Raw genomic sequence first — 15,736 nt, 5'->3', positions numbered from 1 at the left:
TATATATATATATATATATATATATATATATATATATATATATATATATATATATTTAAATACATAAAATGCAAAATATTTCAGCACGTGACTTTCTCAGAACTTGATAGTTTTAGAGCATAACATAAATGTATATGGCATTTGACATCTTAAAAGTTTTAAGCCCCCCCGAACAGGAGAAAATCCTCGTTATTCGATGCTGTAGCGCACATATTCTCTAGTTACTGGAGGAAAATAGGGAGTACCAATATGGCGCCTGGTAGCTTCCAAGCGACTCGTTCTAACAGCGGGCGATTAGCACACCAGTGTATTATATAGCTCAGTGGGTACATCGCCACTTATTTATTTATAAACTACTCATTCTAAGCTATGAGAATGCTTTAATTTTTGATGCAATTGTCATTAGACTTTATCAGAATATGTATTTATGTAAACAAGTCTAGGTCTTTGCTACAAAAAAGCCAAATTAGTTACACATTGCTCCTTTAAATAAATCGGAGACTAAACATTAGATGCACAGTTGCGAGCATGGTTACTCTGCAGCAAGAAGGTCAGTAGTTCAAATCCCAGTCAAGGTTTTTTTCTGCATGGAGTTTGTGTGTTCTCCCTTTGCATGTATGGGCTCTCTCCGGTTACTCTGGCTTCCTCTCATGGTCCAAAAACATGACTATATTTCTCTTAATTACCCTTAGGTATGTATGTGAGCGCACATGTCTGTTTGTTCTGTGATGGACCGGTGACCTGTACAAGGTGTACCCTGTTTTTCGCCCATGGGCACCAGACCCCACCCACCCTCCCACACACACACATACACAAAACCCTGCATGGATAAACAATGGGTGGATTCAAAAATGCTACCCTGTCTAACACCAACTGGGGCAGAAATGATGCTGCCCCATTTTACCTCCGTCTTCTGGTGAGTTCACCGGGAAGTGTTTGTGCTTTATTTGCTGGACGTTGGTAGATAGGATTTCATGAAATGGAAAGTGAGAGAGAGAGAGAGAGACTGTGGCACTTTCTGATCTGGAGCAACGGCAAGGTGTGGCACGAAATTATGACAGAGATACACTGAAAAAAGTAAATGAGATGTTTTAGATTTCAGTTAACGTCACAGTCCTCTCCTCACATATTTGCTCATTTCCCGAGAAGCTGGAACTGAACAATACAGTTGTCACTTTGAGGAAACGGTGACTTTGCTTTGGAATGCAGGTTGTGAAATGACCTGTTGAAACAGGATAATCTAAACGACGGTGTTGAAAGAGCAAAGCCAGAATTGTGTTTGTCAAAAACCGGTCTGATAAGTGGACAAGTTTTGAAAAGAAAGCTATTATACACCCTCCCGGTTGCAGGTGGCGGTAAAGAGTTGGATTGTAGTCGGGACACACAGGCGAAGAAGAAGAAGAAGAAGAAGAAGAAGAAGAAGAAGAAGAAGAAGTTCGAACTGTTAGCTTTTAGGCAGGTAAGATAATCTTTGTTGTTTTGTTCATGTTGTGTTTATGCTATCTGAATGTTTTTTATAATTTGTGTAACAATAATAAGATGCAGAATAGCCTTTCATGCCATGGTTAAAACGAACGTTTGTTGGGAAGTCGGTTTAGCGATCCGAAGTTGCGTGAATTAGCATCTAGTTTGTAGCACCTGCTAGCTCATATACGTTTGTGGTTGTTGTTGTTGTTTTAAGTAACTTATAAAAAATGTCTGTACTCTGCTTTATGAAAGCTTAACATAAGTGTTACTTATGGAACGCTGCTGTGTGTTCCGGAATGAAAGGGACGGTAAACGTGAAATGGTGACGACGAACTTGTGTTTCGACAGGCGTTTAAATGAACGATGGATCAGAAGATTCCTTATGATGACTACCAGCTCCCAGTGGTTTTCCTGCCTTCCTACGAGAACCCACCGGCATGGATTCCTCCTCAGGAGGTGAGCCCAAACATAAACAGCCCCGGTGGACCTTTCTGCTGGAGAAGGAGAAGGAAGAGCTGCGCTACAATCTTTTGTAGTGTTTTTGTTTTGCTAAATCCACTGCTATCTACGAATACAGCTCAACACATTTGAATAGTATTAAAAAGCTAATTTATTTCAACAATTGTGTTAAAAGTGAGCAATTTAAGAGTTTTATTTCAACAAAACAAAACCAAGAAGTAAAAAAAACTGCTAAAAAAAATAGAGCGTGGGGACAAAAAGAGATGCAGCTGTAATGACCATTACAGAAGAAGGTTAAAAGGGACTGTAAATAATGTATTGATGTCAGGTAAGAACTGATTATGTTAAGATCTAAAGTTAACCTCACAAGTAGCTGAATGGATACTTTTTGATGCTGTGCATTGATTGGAGTGAGAAGAAGAAGAATCCCCCCTACTTTAAAAAGTGAATTTCAGGCTCTGCGCTTGAAATTTTCCATCCTGACATATTTCCTTTCTGTCTGAAAGAGCCTTCTTTCAGCCAGCTGACCAGTAGTGTGCAGCAGAAAGCAGAGAAGCTGCAGTGCTGTGTTCCTGTATGCTCCAGTCTTCCCCTGGCGTCATTGAAAGGACTTTAAAGCAGCGGGAACTGAAAATGTTAGCAGTTTTGACATGACTTCTTAAATTTTTGGTATACCTTAATACCTGTTTTCACCTCCTGCCATAGGGTAATGTGGTCAAGGTGTGACCAATCTGTATAAATATTCTGCTTTTTGGCAACAGTACAGGTTCCAAATAATCGGCCTTTTCCCAGCTGCTGAATTGGAATAAAATAACTGGATCCAGAGTTCAGTGTTGTAGGAAAACAGCATCCTACCACAGCACTGGGCAGCTACAATTACAGCCCCCGGGCGAGAAATTAGACATCTGGTTCCTTGATCTTGGATACAACAGCCACGGTAGATTGGAGTAGGGGGCATTATTTACTGTCCACAGCAAAATCTTTTTCTTAGGGGAGCATCTGTGACATGAACCAGCAGCAGAAACACTATCATTCCAATTTATATGCCATGCTGCCCTTGTAGTCATAAGGATTTAATTAAAGAAGAACCCTTACAATAAATTGTATTCATTTATAAACCTGTCAGAAAAACTTCATCAGTGTTTTTTTTTATGATTTATATCAAATAGGTTACTATAAAATTTCAATAAATTGTTGTACTGTAACATAAAGAATATCCCTTTATGATTAAAACAATTTAAGTGGGGAAAATTAAGTCTTATAGTTGGTCACATAAAAACACTGAATTTAACTGAAATGAATTGAGTTGCATGGAAGCTGTTCTAAGTTTCTGAAAATCAGCCATAACACCACTGTGTTAAACACATATTTCACATTTTAAATTGCTGACAGACGACTTCCACCAGGGAAGTAAAAGTCACAGACTCAAAATCATCGAAACAGGCGGGTCAAAGGCAGGAGGGATGATGTGTGACCAGATGCTCCCAATCATGACAACAAAAAAGTTTTTACGTATTTTCTGAGACGTATTAGAAACAATAACAGAAAATGATCTTTGTTTTGCTGCTTTGACAGCCGTTAGATAACCAAATCACTTTCATTGATGGGATGTCCTTTTACGGTCAGCGTTTAGATGTCAGCTCCCTTGAATCTTTCGCTAAAAATGCTGAAGATGCTTTCTGCTATCATCACATCTAACAGTTGTTAAATTCATTAGTATGGGTGTACAGACAGGTCTAACAACCTTTTCTGCTTGTTGACTAACCTTTGGGCAAAGAGGGTAAATCAGATAACAGTGCTGATGGTTATTGTCCTGCTTAGACTTGTTTAGATTATGCAGTTATAGGAGAAAGAACAGTGTTAGAGATGACTTAACAAGATTAGTCTGGATTTACTGTAGCATTTTAGAGAGAGTGCTTTTTTAAAAGCGATAAGTGCTGCAGACTGGCTCACGCTAGAAGCATTTTGATACAAGCCAGGGATTACTGCTTTCTCACTTTCTGTGTCATTGCATATCTGCCCCTATCAAATAGACAATAAAATGAAAATTAGTCTTGTAATACTACTTGTTTAAACAAGGTCTGTTTTATTGGAAATATATTTTTTTATTAAACTTACATCAGTCAGTTTGTGCTGATTTAAAAACAATTGTGTGAATCAGAATCAGACTAAACTTTTCCTGTATTAAGTCAGATGGGAACCAAAAATATTTCTAGATATGAAGGGAAGATCTTCTTGTTTGGTTGAAAAGTTCACATATATTTCCTTAAAATTTGGTTGAATTGCATTTTTATGCCAGCTGACTGTATGTGAATATCTGGTTTTCACTGCATATTTCTTTATTAGAGGGTCCATCACCCAGACTACAACAATGAGCTCACCCAGTTCCTGCCCCGCACCATTGTGTTGAAGAAACCTCCAGGAGCCCAGCTGGGTTTTAACATCCGTGGGGGCAAGGCATCACAGTTGGGAATCTTTATATCCAAGGTGTGTGCAGGTGTATTTATTGTGCCCCCTAACCCACTCCCCCCTCAAAAATACCCATATATTGTGTTAATAATTAACATTCTGTGTCTCTTTTATGTGCCGTGAGGTGGTCCCAGATTCAGACGCCCACAGAGCAGGACTGCAGGAAGGAGATCAGGTTCTCTCTGTAAATGATGTGGATTTCCAAGACATAGAGCACTCGAGAGTAAGTCACAGCAGAACGTGTGAGGTTTAAAACTAACCACAGCGTTTAGTCAGTTTGGCTGTACAGAGAAGGTTCAGTCTGAATCTTTGTCTGAAGCTGCTTAGGACCTGTTTTTATTATCCTAATATAAAAGACAACATTTACATATTTAGTCTTCAATGTAAAACCTGACATGTTTTTAATAGTTTCGTTTTCAGACTGAAAATAACCAAAGACGTTCTTTTCACCTGTAAAAAGAGCTATTATTATTATTATTATTATTATTATTATTATTATTATTATTATTATTATTATTATTATTATTATTATGCAAATGATTTCTATCTTGATAAATCAACAAATGGGTAAAGGAAAATCCTGATCTTGCCAATTTCCAAAGCCATAGCTATGGGGGGTGGTGGCCTTGTGGTTGGAGTAGGCAAGTTCACCGGTTGGAATCCCAAACACCACCACTCTGTCCCTGAGCAAGACCTTTGGCCCCAGAGTGGTCCCCTGGGACCACACAATGGCAGCCCTCTGCTCCCTGTGGGGTGGGACAAATTGTGTTAGAATCCATGTTGCAATGACGAATAAAGACAATTATTATTATTATTATTATTATTATTATTATTGTTTGGTATGATTTAAAAATAAATAAATGATTAAACTGCAACTTTGACTAAGAAAACTGTTTAAAGACCAATGTTTACCTTGACTGCACACCCAGTGAGAAGGATGGTAATGCAGGTAAAAGTCCAAAAGTCACTCCTAGGACCAGCAGTGAATTACTTTTGTGAGGTCTGAGGATGTATCATCAGTATTTGTAGATGTTAGTGGAAAATGGGCTACAACAAAGCTCAGTTTAACCTTTTGCTCTGTTAAATAATGTACAGTAGCTTTGGTCATACTTTGAAAGTGTAACACACATGCAGTGAAATACGTCTCCGTCAGCAGAGGCGGATAGATAACACTTGTCACCCTCTTCAGGCTGTAGAGATTCTGAAGACGGCTCGGGAAATCGTGATGAAGGTTCGCTTCTTTCCCTACAGTAAGTGTTTGTTTTCTTACAGATGTCTTTGTTTGGTTTAATTTAGTGAATGTTTGTTTTTGAAGAGCAGGAGAAGAATAAAAAAATTGGATTATTAGGTAAAATGTGTTGAAAATCTTGCTGCAAGACTGATCTACAATATGATAGCAAGATACGTTTTTTTTTTAACTCTATTCAATTAATGTTGTACCTTGTTTTTATAAGAATAAACTATCCATCTCTTTATTTACCTCTGTACACTTTATCCATGCTTTATATATATATATATATATATGCACATTGAATAGAAAAGCAGATCTGTTAAGAGTCGGAAGATTATCAGCAGATACCAGCCTGTTGCAACCCCAACATGCTAAGCTGTAAATCTAAGGGAAAAAACTGTTCTGCATTTCCCTGCTTTATCTCATACTGGTAAAAGTTTATATAATAAGATTGCTTCCAGTTTAATAATTATGTCCTTTGTTCCTCCAACAGACTACCAAAGACAGAAGGAGAGAACTGTCCACTAGATGGCAGTGGTGTACCTCAGCTCTTACAGACTGTTTTGTACTCTGTTGCATCTTCAAGATGACTGATTGCGGGTCTCATTCAAACTCCTCCATGTTAGGGAGATTTGTCCTCGGTGTTGTGCTTAAAAATTATCAAAATATTCTCTGATGTACTGCGATATTTGATGGTTTGTGCTGCGCCAGGGTTCAATCCCATGCAGTTTTTTAGTTTGCATTTGGAAATGTATAATTTTGACCTAAATTATTGTTTTATATAACTTAATACTGAAAACATTTCTCATCCATGTATAGTATTTTAAGTTTATACATATTTAAAAGCCCCCCCCCCACCCTCCTCCTCTTTTTTTTTTTTTTTAAGTCCTAAATGGTATGTATAAGTAGGGCTGGACGATATAGGAAAAAAGCATATCAATAAAATAGAAATCATATTGATCGATATCGATAATTGTTAACAAATTGAAAACATATATTTTAAGTGCAGCCCTGGCCATTTTATGCTGTTGTTCATCAACCTATTTTAGATACAGAACACACAAACACTGAATTCAAATTCAACTCTTTATTCTACCAACTTAATACCAAAACCGCAAGTTTTTAAAGAAGAAAAAAGAACACCTTAACTCTTTAAATGGGTCTGGGCTTGGTTCCTGGGTCTGCATTGTGATTGGTTGGGAGGATGTAATGAGTGTAATATTAACCTACATGATAGGCTAGAATGCAAAAGGAAGGAGAACTGTTATTCAATTGAACTTTCGATAGACGTCCGTCGTTCGATATATATTGTTATTGAATTATCGTCCAGCCCTACGTATAAGCACACCTATGAACTGTTGAATTTAGAGGTTAAAACACTGGGAACAAAAATTATTTATGGGAACATAAACTATAAGCAGTGGTGGGCACAGTTGTGATAATACGAAAATACGCAATTGCAGATCTAACTTTTTGTTCAGCGTATTATCGATCACGCTTAGTTTAGAAGTTGTTAGCGGATCGGTTAGTATCCACTTTTATTGGGTTTCGATAAGTGTTTAGTATGATAATGTTCACAAGATATTCGTCCGCCATTTACGTCACTGTAGTGGCTATCAATACACATCCACACAAATTTCTTTAAGCAGTAGCAGCCACGGTTCCACAAAAATATTAATGGCTGTGTTCTTACCTTTCTTCTTGTTATGATGCGGCCGGCTCCCATTACTCGAAAACAGAAGCCGGTGTCTAGATTGTTTTCTATAAATGATGCTCTGCTGTGTAACCGAGCTTTGATGAAAACACAATGATGAAGCCACTTTTAATTTATGCTTTTTGATTCAAAAATGGTGCACATTATATGATATTATTGATGTTAAAACAATAACCCTAAAAGATTTATTCCAGGTTTGTTAAAAAGTGGTAACAGAGGGGAAAAGTGGCCTCCAGAAACCTTCAGCACTGTGTTCTGGGCTTCCAGCAGTGTTGCCACATCTGCTTATTGTTTGCGATTTTGGGCTTGTTTATCTATACTGGTTACAAGATAGAGTTAATAGAGCTGGTTGATTGTTTCTTTCGCAATACCTGGCAACACTGGAGTGGGTTTCCGACATGCTTGCAACGATTTTTTTCTAAATGCAGCTATATGGGCACTGAGGGATAGGATATTCTTCTCATAAGCTTCCACCGGCGTTTAAAAGTAATTTATCCTGAACTAAAACAACTATCCCCTCAAACATGAAGCGCTGCTAACATCATGTGCCTTGTGTGCATGCAACACCTTTTGTTTGAAAACGTGACACAGACTGACAGCCGTTTGTTAGCGGTTAGCATTAGCTTCTTCAAATTTCCTTATTTAGCTTTGATTCAAGGATTGCAAAGGTAATATTTTTGTTTTAGCGGAATATGTGCTTGCGAAGGTAAACTTTTGGTTAGCTGTAAGAGCAAATAGTCCAAGACTTCTGATCAACTTTATCTCTGGTCTACTAAGTATTTATTGAACAATGTAATTATACCTTTTGTGTAAAGTTTTTCATCCTTGACTTGTTAACAATTTTAAAACTGTATATGTCAGGGGCCAAAAAGTTAACATGGCTTCATATGTTTTTTTTTTTTTTTTTTTTTTTACCATAATAAAAAAAATACTGAATGCCAATTAGTTGGTCAATGCTGTGTATTGAGAGGCAATTTACAGAGTGGGAGATAAGTGTTTTAAGATGTCGACATTTGTTAAATGTGTTTCTAGAGAGGATGTTGGCAGGAATTTTACACTAGAGGTCACTGATGATACAGGTACTCACAGAGAAAGAATTCATAAAGTAATCCATACATAAATTGTGTGAAAGAAGAGGAGAAGTAGCATGTGGGTCAAATCTTGAAACTTGATCAGTACTTAGAAAGCCTGTTTTGGTAAATGACGGCTTCAGAGTGTCTTCTCGAGTAACTAGTTTCAGGCATGGCTCATGTTATTTTGGACAGTTCTTCCACACAAGCTATCTTCCAATCTCTCAGGCTCTGGGGTACTGTGCTGTTAAATATATTCAAGTCAGGTGATTCTTTTCTTTCTCTGAAACCAATTCAGTTTACTTTGCTATGTGTTTTAGATCATTAAGCTGAAAAGTCCCCCAATGTTTTATGTTCAGCTCATTATGCAAAGTGTCCTGATTGGTTTATTCCTGATTTCATCATTAGTCTTCTGACAGTCAGTACATTACACTGAAAAACGACCCACACAAATTTCAGTTTCATTGTGTTTTTAGGATTATATGGCGTGCAATTTCCCCTCCAAACACGTGGTGTGAAATAACTTGCAAAGAGCTAAATTATGGTCTCTCTTTACTCTCCCAGTATTTTATTAGCTTGTCTAAATATTGAGCAGTAAGCTTTATACATACTTCAACATGCTTTTTCCTCAGCAGTGGAGTCCTGGGCTGTGGCCATAGAAGTTTAGTGAAACTTTGAACATGCTTAATGTGTTTCCCTGTCATGAGAAACTTTTTCATAGGCCATCAGTCAGGACCAAACCATGTGATTAATTTGCATTGACGAGGTTCAGGATCGCTTTAAAAACTAAAGCTTTGGAGCTTTCCCCAATACATAATCCCAGTGCCATGCAACATTACTCAATTTATGTATTCATTTATATTTCTTTGTGGGTAATTTGGGTTTTTACCATAATTTTGTTGTGAATTTCATAGCATAATTAATATGAATATATTTGTAGAAAAAAACTGAAGCTTTTTTGCCACACTACATTCAGAAAAAAAACTCATCTATGCAATGCAGAAGTTTGCCAAACATTTGTGAAAACTTCCCTCCCTGCACTTGCACAAACTGTCATCAAAAGATTGCATAATTTTAGGTTGGTTTGCAGTTGATTCATGATGACTTGACGTCTTTCATATGCACAATGTGGCTCAGAAAAGATGAATAGCCGCGGCTCAAACTCTTGTGACCTATTTCTGTATACCTGAAGTTCCTGCATCAGAGCTGAGAACTGGTTTGTTCTTGATCGAGTGGCAAAACCCGTTCCACTTAAGTCTCTGGAGAAACCGACCTTATGAGAAGAATGCAGTCAACGGCACCGATTACTGTGGTATGTCAACCCTTGTTAGGTTTATTTTTTACAAGGTCACACTGGAATATTCTCAGAACATCAAAAAGGGAAGAGGTCCAACTTCAGCCAAGAAGGGTGGTCACTACAATCATGGCTTCATTAGTTCAGTGTAATAAATACATTAAAAACAAATCGTGGTTCTAACCACACCCAGATGGTGAACCGACATTGCTATTTACATTAAATGTTTCTTTCTCTTTGAGCCAAAGAGAGTTCAGCTTCTGTAACTCCATTGCACTCCTTTTGATTGCACAATTTCGTCATTACACATTGAAGGCACAAATCAAACGGTCAAAAAAAATGTACTTCTGGTTAAAGAAAAAGAAATGTTAAAATGCATTCTACTCAAAACTGTCGGCATACTAACCTGAAATCTTTTAACTGGCCCTACTTAGGAGTTTACGAATAAAGGGGCTACGATACCTGTCCGTCTGAGGTTTTAACCAAAAGTTGTGTTTTAGGAATTAGGACTAAGCATGCACTTATTTTTAGCTTACAGACGGCAAAAAATAAGTCAATATTTAATAGCTCTGCTCCCTTTCCTTTCAAATGTGCGTGTTTTACATAGGTAGGAAATATATACCCTGGAAGATGACCTGTTGTCCTGCCTTTAAGTATCCACCACCTCTGTTCCTGTACACAAGCTTAGATTGAATGGAGGTGAATGGCACCTTGATCTGTGCTCTTTTCTGCATTAAGACATTTGTAAACACTAGATGCTCTTCGTACTCGCCTAAGGCACACCGATACGACAAGCAGAAGGATTTAGGTGATTTCACAGAGAGCTGGGAGTCTGGAAGTCTTTCTTTAAAAAAAAAAAAAAAAAAAATATATACAGTCTATTCCTCTCTGGCCACCATTCCTCCTTTTTCCTTCCGTGTGATTTCTAGCTGCTGTCCTCGGACTCCTGGGCGTCACATTTGGAGGTTTCGTCCACATTTTCAAGCGAGTCCGCTCTCTGCAGGGACAGCTCGGTGGGATCCATCATGGGCAGGGTGCTCTGCTTTGGGTTGAGCCAGGGCTTCATGTCAGGGGAGTTCTTCTCTTTCCACGCTGGGTAGTCCTTTCCCGCCCTGTGCACACTCTTCATCACCTGGGGAGATCAGAGATGATGGACGATCAGAGAGCTTGCACCATGACGGCGAACATTTGTACCACTCCTCCACTTTGAGCTCACAACGCTCAAGGTAAAAGGGTGGCCACAGATCACTGACAATTATATTAGAATGTAGATTGTGAGAAACTCATCAAATGAAAATGAAAGGGTAAAAAAAAAAAAACATTTTGTCCAACTGGTTTAAAAATGCATTCATTTACCTGCTTTATTACATTGTCTCTTTTTGACTGGATTACATAAATTGAAAAAAAGGCAGCTTTTATGAAAATTGGTGGTTATTGTGACCAAAGAAAACTCCCATCAAAACATCTGGAGTTAGAGGCTGTGGCAAAGTTTGTTCCTCTATTTTACACACGAGAGCAAAGCATTTACTCATTCTAGTTATGAGAGACAAATTATCCTAAAAACTCTAAAATATTGCATATAATGTATGTTAACTGTACATATTGTATATCAGTTTATTTTGGAACCTATATCCATTGCTTGTGGCTCTGGTCTCCATTTGTTTATGAAATATACCAGATTATGACCCCTGATCTAACCAAAATACCTGAGAAACCTTTTGTCAGTATGAGAAATTAGATACCTTTAACAAAATATCCTTCTCGTATAATAACCTAAGCTATGATTGAATTATAGAAGCTTACTTTGTGGATGTTCCATTATAAAACTAATTCAATGTAGGTATGCACTGATGCGATGTCATTTTGTTTTTATATCCAGCTTTTTTTTGGTTAACCAAAAGTTTAAAAGTAAAAAAATAAATAATGAAGAGGTAAAGTGACCAGCAACAAGATGTGGAGGTTTTTCAGAACCATGGTACCAACATTTATTAATGATCCAAACTGTTAGAAGAACAGAATTGTTACGGGACAATTTGTTTGTACAAAAGATTGTGATTTCCTACCCAACGTTTTGGTAAACTAAGAAAGAAATGATGAAGGGACATAATGACCAGACCCTGGCTTTAGAAAATATATATCTTTATACACAAAAAGTCAAAAGGATTAAATATCAAAAGGGCCGGTACATCTACGTGGGTTAAGCAAAATATTTGTTTGGTTATTTTATGCTTTAATCAAGCCAAAACAGCCCAGAAGTTGTAATAACTCCCATTCAAAGCTTATGGTCTACATTCCTCCTAAGGGCAGCGTGGATAGTTTGCCATTTGTTTCCAAGCTCCGCATTTCTCTTTCAATACAAGGAGCTGCAAAAACCTGTACCCAATGCTCTAGTTTCAACTGACACAAGATCTGAAACCCGGGGGAACGGGTTCTGCTGGGCGACCCGGCAACACCTAGAGCTGAGATTTTCCTTTGTCAGCAGCCAGTTTTACCTGGACAAGGCCCTCCAGTTGTGCTTCTATGGTTACCATTGTCATGAAACACACACGTGCACGTTTTATGTTCTCCCCACGGACACGAGCCCTCATCGGCAGAAATGCTGACACGCACTTGCCGTGCGGACAGAAAACTCGTCAACTCTGACTCCACTGTCTAAGGTGTTTGAGTTTGTGGCTTAACGTACCCGAGGAGCGAGGACTTCGGACGCTTTGTTCACCACCCACTTTGGGAGAGAACCTAATAAAAAGAGAAACATGCATGGGTTACAAATATCTCAAGGAAATAAAAATGTTAGTGGAGTTTTTTTTTCAGGATCTATTTTCTCACCTTTTGGGTCAGCTTGAGAAAGATAAATGAAAGTGCAGCTCTCTGGTCCTGTGGCTTTGATGAAATAACCGGTCAGGACGGACACTGCTCTCACAAGATTGCTGCGAGGAGGGATTTTCTGTAAGCGAGCCACAAAAAAAAAAAAATATTAAAAAGAGCTAGCTAGTTTAAGCAATTAACAGACATGTGATTATTAGTGCAACAAAAATATTCAAAAAGGTTGCCATGTTATTCTCTGGAGGAGGAGGAGGCTTACTGGGTATTTGACGGAGAAATTAATGATGATGTACTCATCGTTCGTCACCCGCCATGAACGCAGAGTCACCACATCTCTGTTCTTTATGGGTTTTGGACAAAGCCCTGCAGATGGACGAGAAAAAGTAAAAAAACAAAAACACGTTTCCATTAATGTATCACTGCTAACAGCTCCAGATCCACGTGTTGTGACAATAAATACGGCAGGTTCGAGAAGAAGCCGCTCAGCCTTCATGGGAAAGTGAAAACAGGATCAACAGGTTTGTTGAAGGATTAATGTTGAAGGATTGATGAAGATGTTCCACAGAGGAGGTTAGAGCTAGAGATTATAAATAAGGAGATACAGAAACAGGGATAGAACTGGAAAGTAAGCAGACGGGAGTACTTACAGGAGTAGTAGCCCACATCGGCATTGTCGGCAAGCCGGGCAACGTCGTAACTCTCCAGCATGTTGGGATCCCAGAGCTTACGGTACTGACCGTCGTGAATGACGTCGTACATGGTGGCGGCCGACACATCATTGATGGCCATTTTACACTGAAACAGGAACAAAAGGTTATTAAACTTAGAACGCTGGTTTCCAAACCTTTGACTCACAAAGCAGCAATGGAACAGAGCAGTGCATGAGTGTACAAACATTACTAAGACGTCAATATAATTAAGTACTGTTGCAGGTACTTGATCACTCTGAATAGTTGCGCAATAAATGCCATGTTAATATCCCCCCCCCCCCAAAGATCTACACATCACCGCCTGTACTTTTCTGGAACGTTAAAGAATAGGCAAATTCCAGAAGGTAATCTCTTATTATATCTATTGCGTTACTTACCTGTACCTTTCAGAAAAACAACCTGCGACTTTCATGGAACTTACCAGGTACTAAAAACGTAGACACAAAAGTGGCCTACTACATGCCTTTAATTTAATTTTTAGTAGAACAGTCATTTGAACATATGATACCCTTTTATGTAAACTACCTGTAACCATTATTGGACTTACATGTAACTTGGGATGCTAAAAAAAACAACAAGCAAGTACCGTAGAAATCCAAGGCAGGTTCTATGACAGTTAAATGTAATATCAGATATGTTTTATTAAAGTTACGTGAAATGTACATGAACATTTATGGAAATAGCAGCTAAGTTTAGTGACAGGTCCTGGTAAGCTCTATAAACGTTAAGCGAAAATTCTGTTAAAGTTTGGGTTCTATCAAAGTTCCATGAAAGCTACAGGTAGATTCTTTGAAAGTTCTTGATAAGTTCCAAGAAAGTTCCAAGAAAGTACAGGTAAAGGTTCTGTGAAAGTTCTTTGAAAGTTCCATGATGGGTACAGGTAAATGTTTTGTGAAAGTTCTTGATACGTTCTTTGAAAGTACCAAGAAAGTTCAGGTAAAAGTTCTGTGGAAGGTCCATGATGGGTACATGGAGACGTTCTGTAAAAGTTTTTGATAAGTTCTTTGAAAGTTCCAACAAAGTACAGGTAATCGTTCTGTGAAAGTTCCTGATAAGTTATATGAAAGCTATGTGAAAGGAACAGGTAGGTTCTGTTAAAGATCTTGATAAGTTATTTGAAAGTTCCAAGAAAGTTCTTGATAAGTTCCAAGAAAGTTCTAATAAGTTCTTTGAAAGTTCCAAAAAAGTTGAGGTAAAGGTTCTGTGAAAGTTCTTGATAAGTTCTTTGAAAGTTCCATGATGGATACAGGGAAACGTTCTGTGAAAGTTTTTGATAAGTTCTTTGAAAGTTCCAACAAAGTACAGGTAAAGGTTCTGTGAAAGTTCCTGATAAGTTATATGAAAGCTATGTGAAAGGAACAGGTTGGTTCTGTGACAGTTCTTGATAAGTTCTATTAAAATTCTCTGAAAGTTACGTTTATGTTCTATGTAAGTTCTAAATAAGTTCCTGGTATGTTTCAGATAATGACCTCCAAGCTCCTAATATAGTAGAATAAGTCTGGCATCATCAGTCTGCAGTAGAACTAAGCAACATCTTCAGCCAACAGAGTTCACGCTTAACGCAGGTGGCACCGAACATCCTGCCATATCAACCATTTAACCGACTCACCTTGATTTTGTGCACTTTGGGCGCGTTGTTCGTCTTATTCGCAGGCAGCTCGACCCACACTTGCATCCCATTTTTGTCATATTTTTTGTGCCAGTCCTCGCCGGTCAAACATTGCTTCTTGAAGTCCTCGAAGGCCTCCTCACTGGGCAAAATACTCGAGTTTCCTGACATGGTCGTCAAGTTGTAAACAGTGTAATAAAAAGAATAAATAAATCTCAGTTGTGTTTAAGTGATCCTTACGCAAGAGGTGAAGGCTTTCAACTGTGGCCGCCCGTCTGCTGAGACGCATTTATAGACATGCGGAGATCACCGATCAAGTCGGGCAGGATTCCTGAGCCATTCCTCCGAACAATACCAGCCTCTCCTACTGACGTGCGAGCGCTTCCGGAATCCAGGTGTGCGTAAAGACGGGAAAAAATGACAGGCCCCGCCCAGACAGGACCAGAAAGGTCTAAACAAAGTGCTGAAATCCACCTTAATTCAAGCAATAAAACACCTTTCTCCAGGTCGAAACTGATACCAGCAGACATCAAGACAGCCAGAGTATTTTCAGTCTTAGGGTGTGTGAGGATTACACAGGGTAGATCCAGTCAGAGTACTTTTAAAACAAACTGTTTGCATACTAAATGTATTTATTTTTTATTTTGCTTTATTTGGATGGATTTCAGTTGATAGTTTGAAGTAGAAATGTATTAAGACCCAGTCTGTTTTAATACTTACTAGACATATTTTCAATTTAAACAATTTTTTAAGTTAGTTGAAAGGGTATTTATTGATTTAATCACGGATATGTTTTTCTGTCAAACTTTTAAATTTTTGTTAATCAAATAGAACTGTGAAATTTCTGCTGAATCAGTGGTTGATAAACGTGGATTAATAGCAGGAGTCTG

At 38.2% G+C, this 15,736-nt stretch overlaps 2 protein-coding genes across 3 annotated transcripts; one reads left to right on the top strand and one right to left on the bottom strand.

Moving 5' to 3' along the window:
• Positions 1-1,349: 1,349 nt before the first annotated feature.
• Positions 1,350-6,511, top strand: pdzd11 (PDZ domain containing 11). 2 transcript variants are annotated; one of them, XM_021315988.2, is made up of 6 exons: positions 1,350-1,455; positions 1,816-1,923; positions 4,273-4,413; positions 4,520-4,618; positions 5,585-5,645; positions 6,120-6,511. In XM_021315988.2, the coding sequence occupies exons 2-6, from the start codon at positions 1,831-1,833 to the stop codon at positions 6,152-6,154; spliced, it is 429 nt and encodes a 142-aa protein (XP_021171663.1). In that variant the 5' UTR covers positions 1,350-1,455; positions 1,816-1,830; the 3' UTR covers positions 6,155-6,511. The 2 variants fall into 2 exon arrangements, with proteins under 2 accessions (XP_021171663.1, XP_012717182.1); XM_012861728.3 differs by having other exon boundaries at positions 1,356-1,459; positions 6,120-6,510.
• A 3,203-nt stretch (positions 6,512-9,714) lies between these two features.
• Positions 9,715-15,231, bottom strand: stard14 (START domain containing 14). Its single transcript, XM_021316065.2, has 7 exons — positions 15,087-15,231; positions 14,847-15,010; positions 13,175-13,322; positions 12,787-12,890; positions 12,531-12,648; positions 12,388-12,440; positions 9,715-10,836 (listed from the first exon to the last, which is right to left on the bottom strand). The coding sequence occupies exons 1-7, from the start codon at positions 15,133-15,135 to the stop codon at positions 10,630-10,632; spliced, it is 843 nt and encodes a 280-aa protein (XP_021171740.2). The 5' UTR covers positions 15,136-15,231; the 3' UTR covers positions 9,715-10,629.
• Between the last annotated feature and the right edge of the window lie 505 nt (positions 15,232-15,736).

The sequence above is a fragment of the Fundulus heteroclitus genome, chromosome 23, assembly GCF_011125445.2.
Source record: "Fundulus heteroclitus isolate FHET01 chromosome 23, MU-UCD_Fhet_4.1, whole genome shotgun sequence".
In the NCBI taxonomy this organism is placed as follows: domain Eukaryota; kingdom Metazoa; phylum Chordata; class Actinopteri; order Cyprinodontiformes; family Fundulidae; genus Fundulus; species Fundulus heteroclitus.
The sequence above is the reverse complement of the archived record's forward strand: the minus strand, read 5'-3'. Positions and strand labels throughout refer to the sequence as shown.

Bases quoted from the DNA above. Each gene is read 5' to 3' on its own strand.
- pdzd11 (XM_021315988.2), top strand. From the start codon at position 1,831: ATGGATCAGAAGATTCCTTATGATGACTACCAGCTCCCAGTGGTTTTC. The intron at 4,414-4,519 runs GTGTGTGCAGGT...ATGTGCCGTGAG, and splicing joins TGGGAATCTTTATATCCAAG to GTGGTCCCAGATTCAGACGC. The intron at 4,619-5,584 runs GTAAGTCACAGC...CACCCTCTTCAG, and splicing joins AAGACATAGAGCACTCGAGA to GCTGTAGAGATTCTGAAGAC.
- stard14 (XM_021316065.2), bottom strand. From the start codon at position 15,135: ATGCGTCTCAGCAGACGGGCGGCCACAGTTGAAAGCCTTCACCTCTTG. The intron at 13,323-14,846 runs GTGAGTCGGTTA...TTCCTGTTTCAG, and splicing joins CCAAAGTGCACAAAATCAAG to TGTAAAATGGCCATCAATGA. The intron at 12,441-12,530 runs GTGAGAAAATAG...TCTTTTTATTAG, and splicing joins TTCTCAAGCTGACCCAAAAG to GTTCTCTCCCAAAGTGGGTG.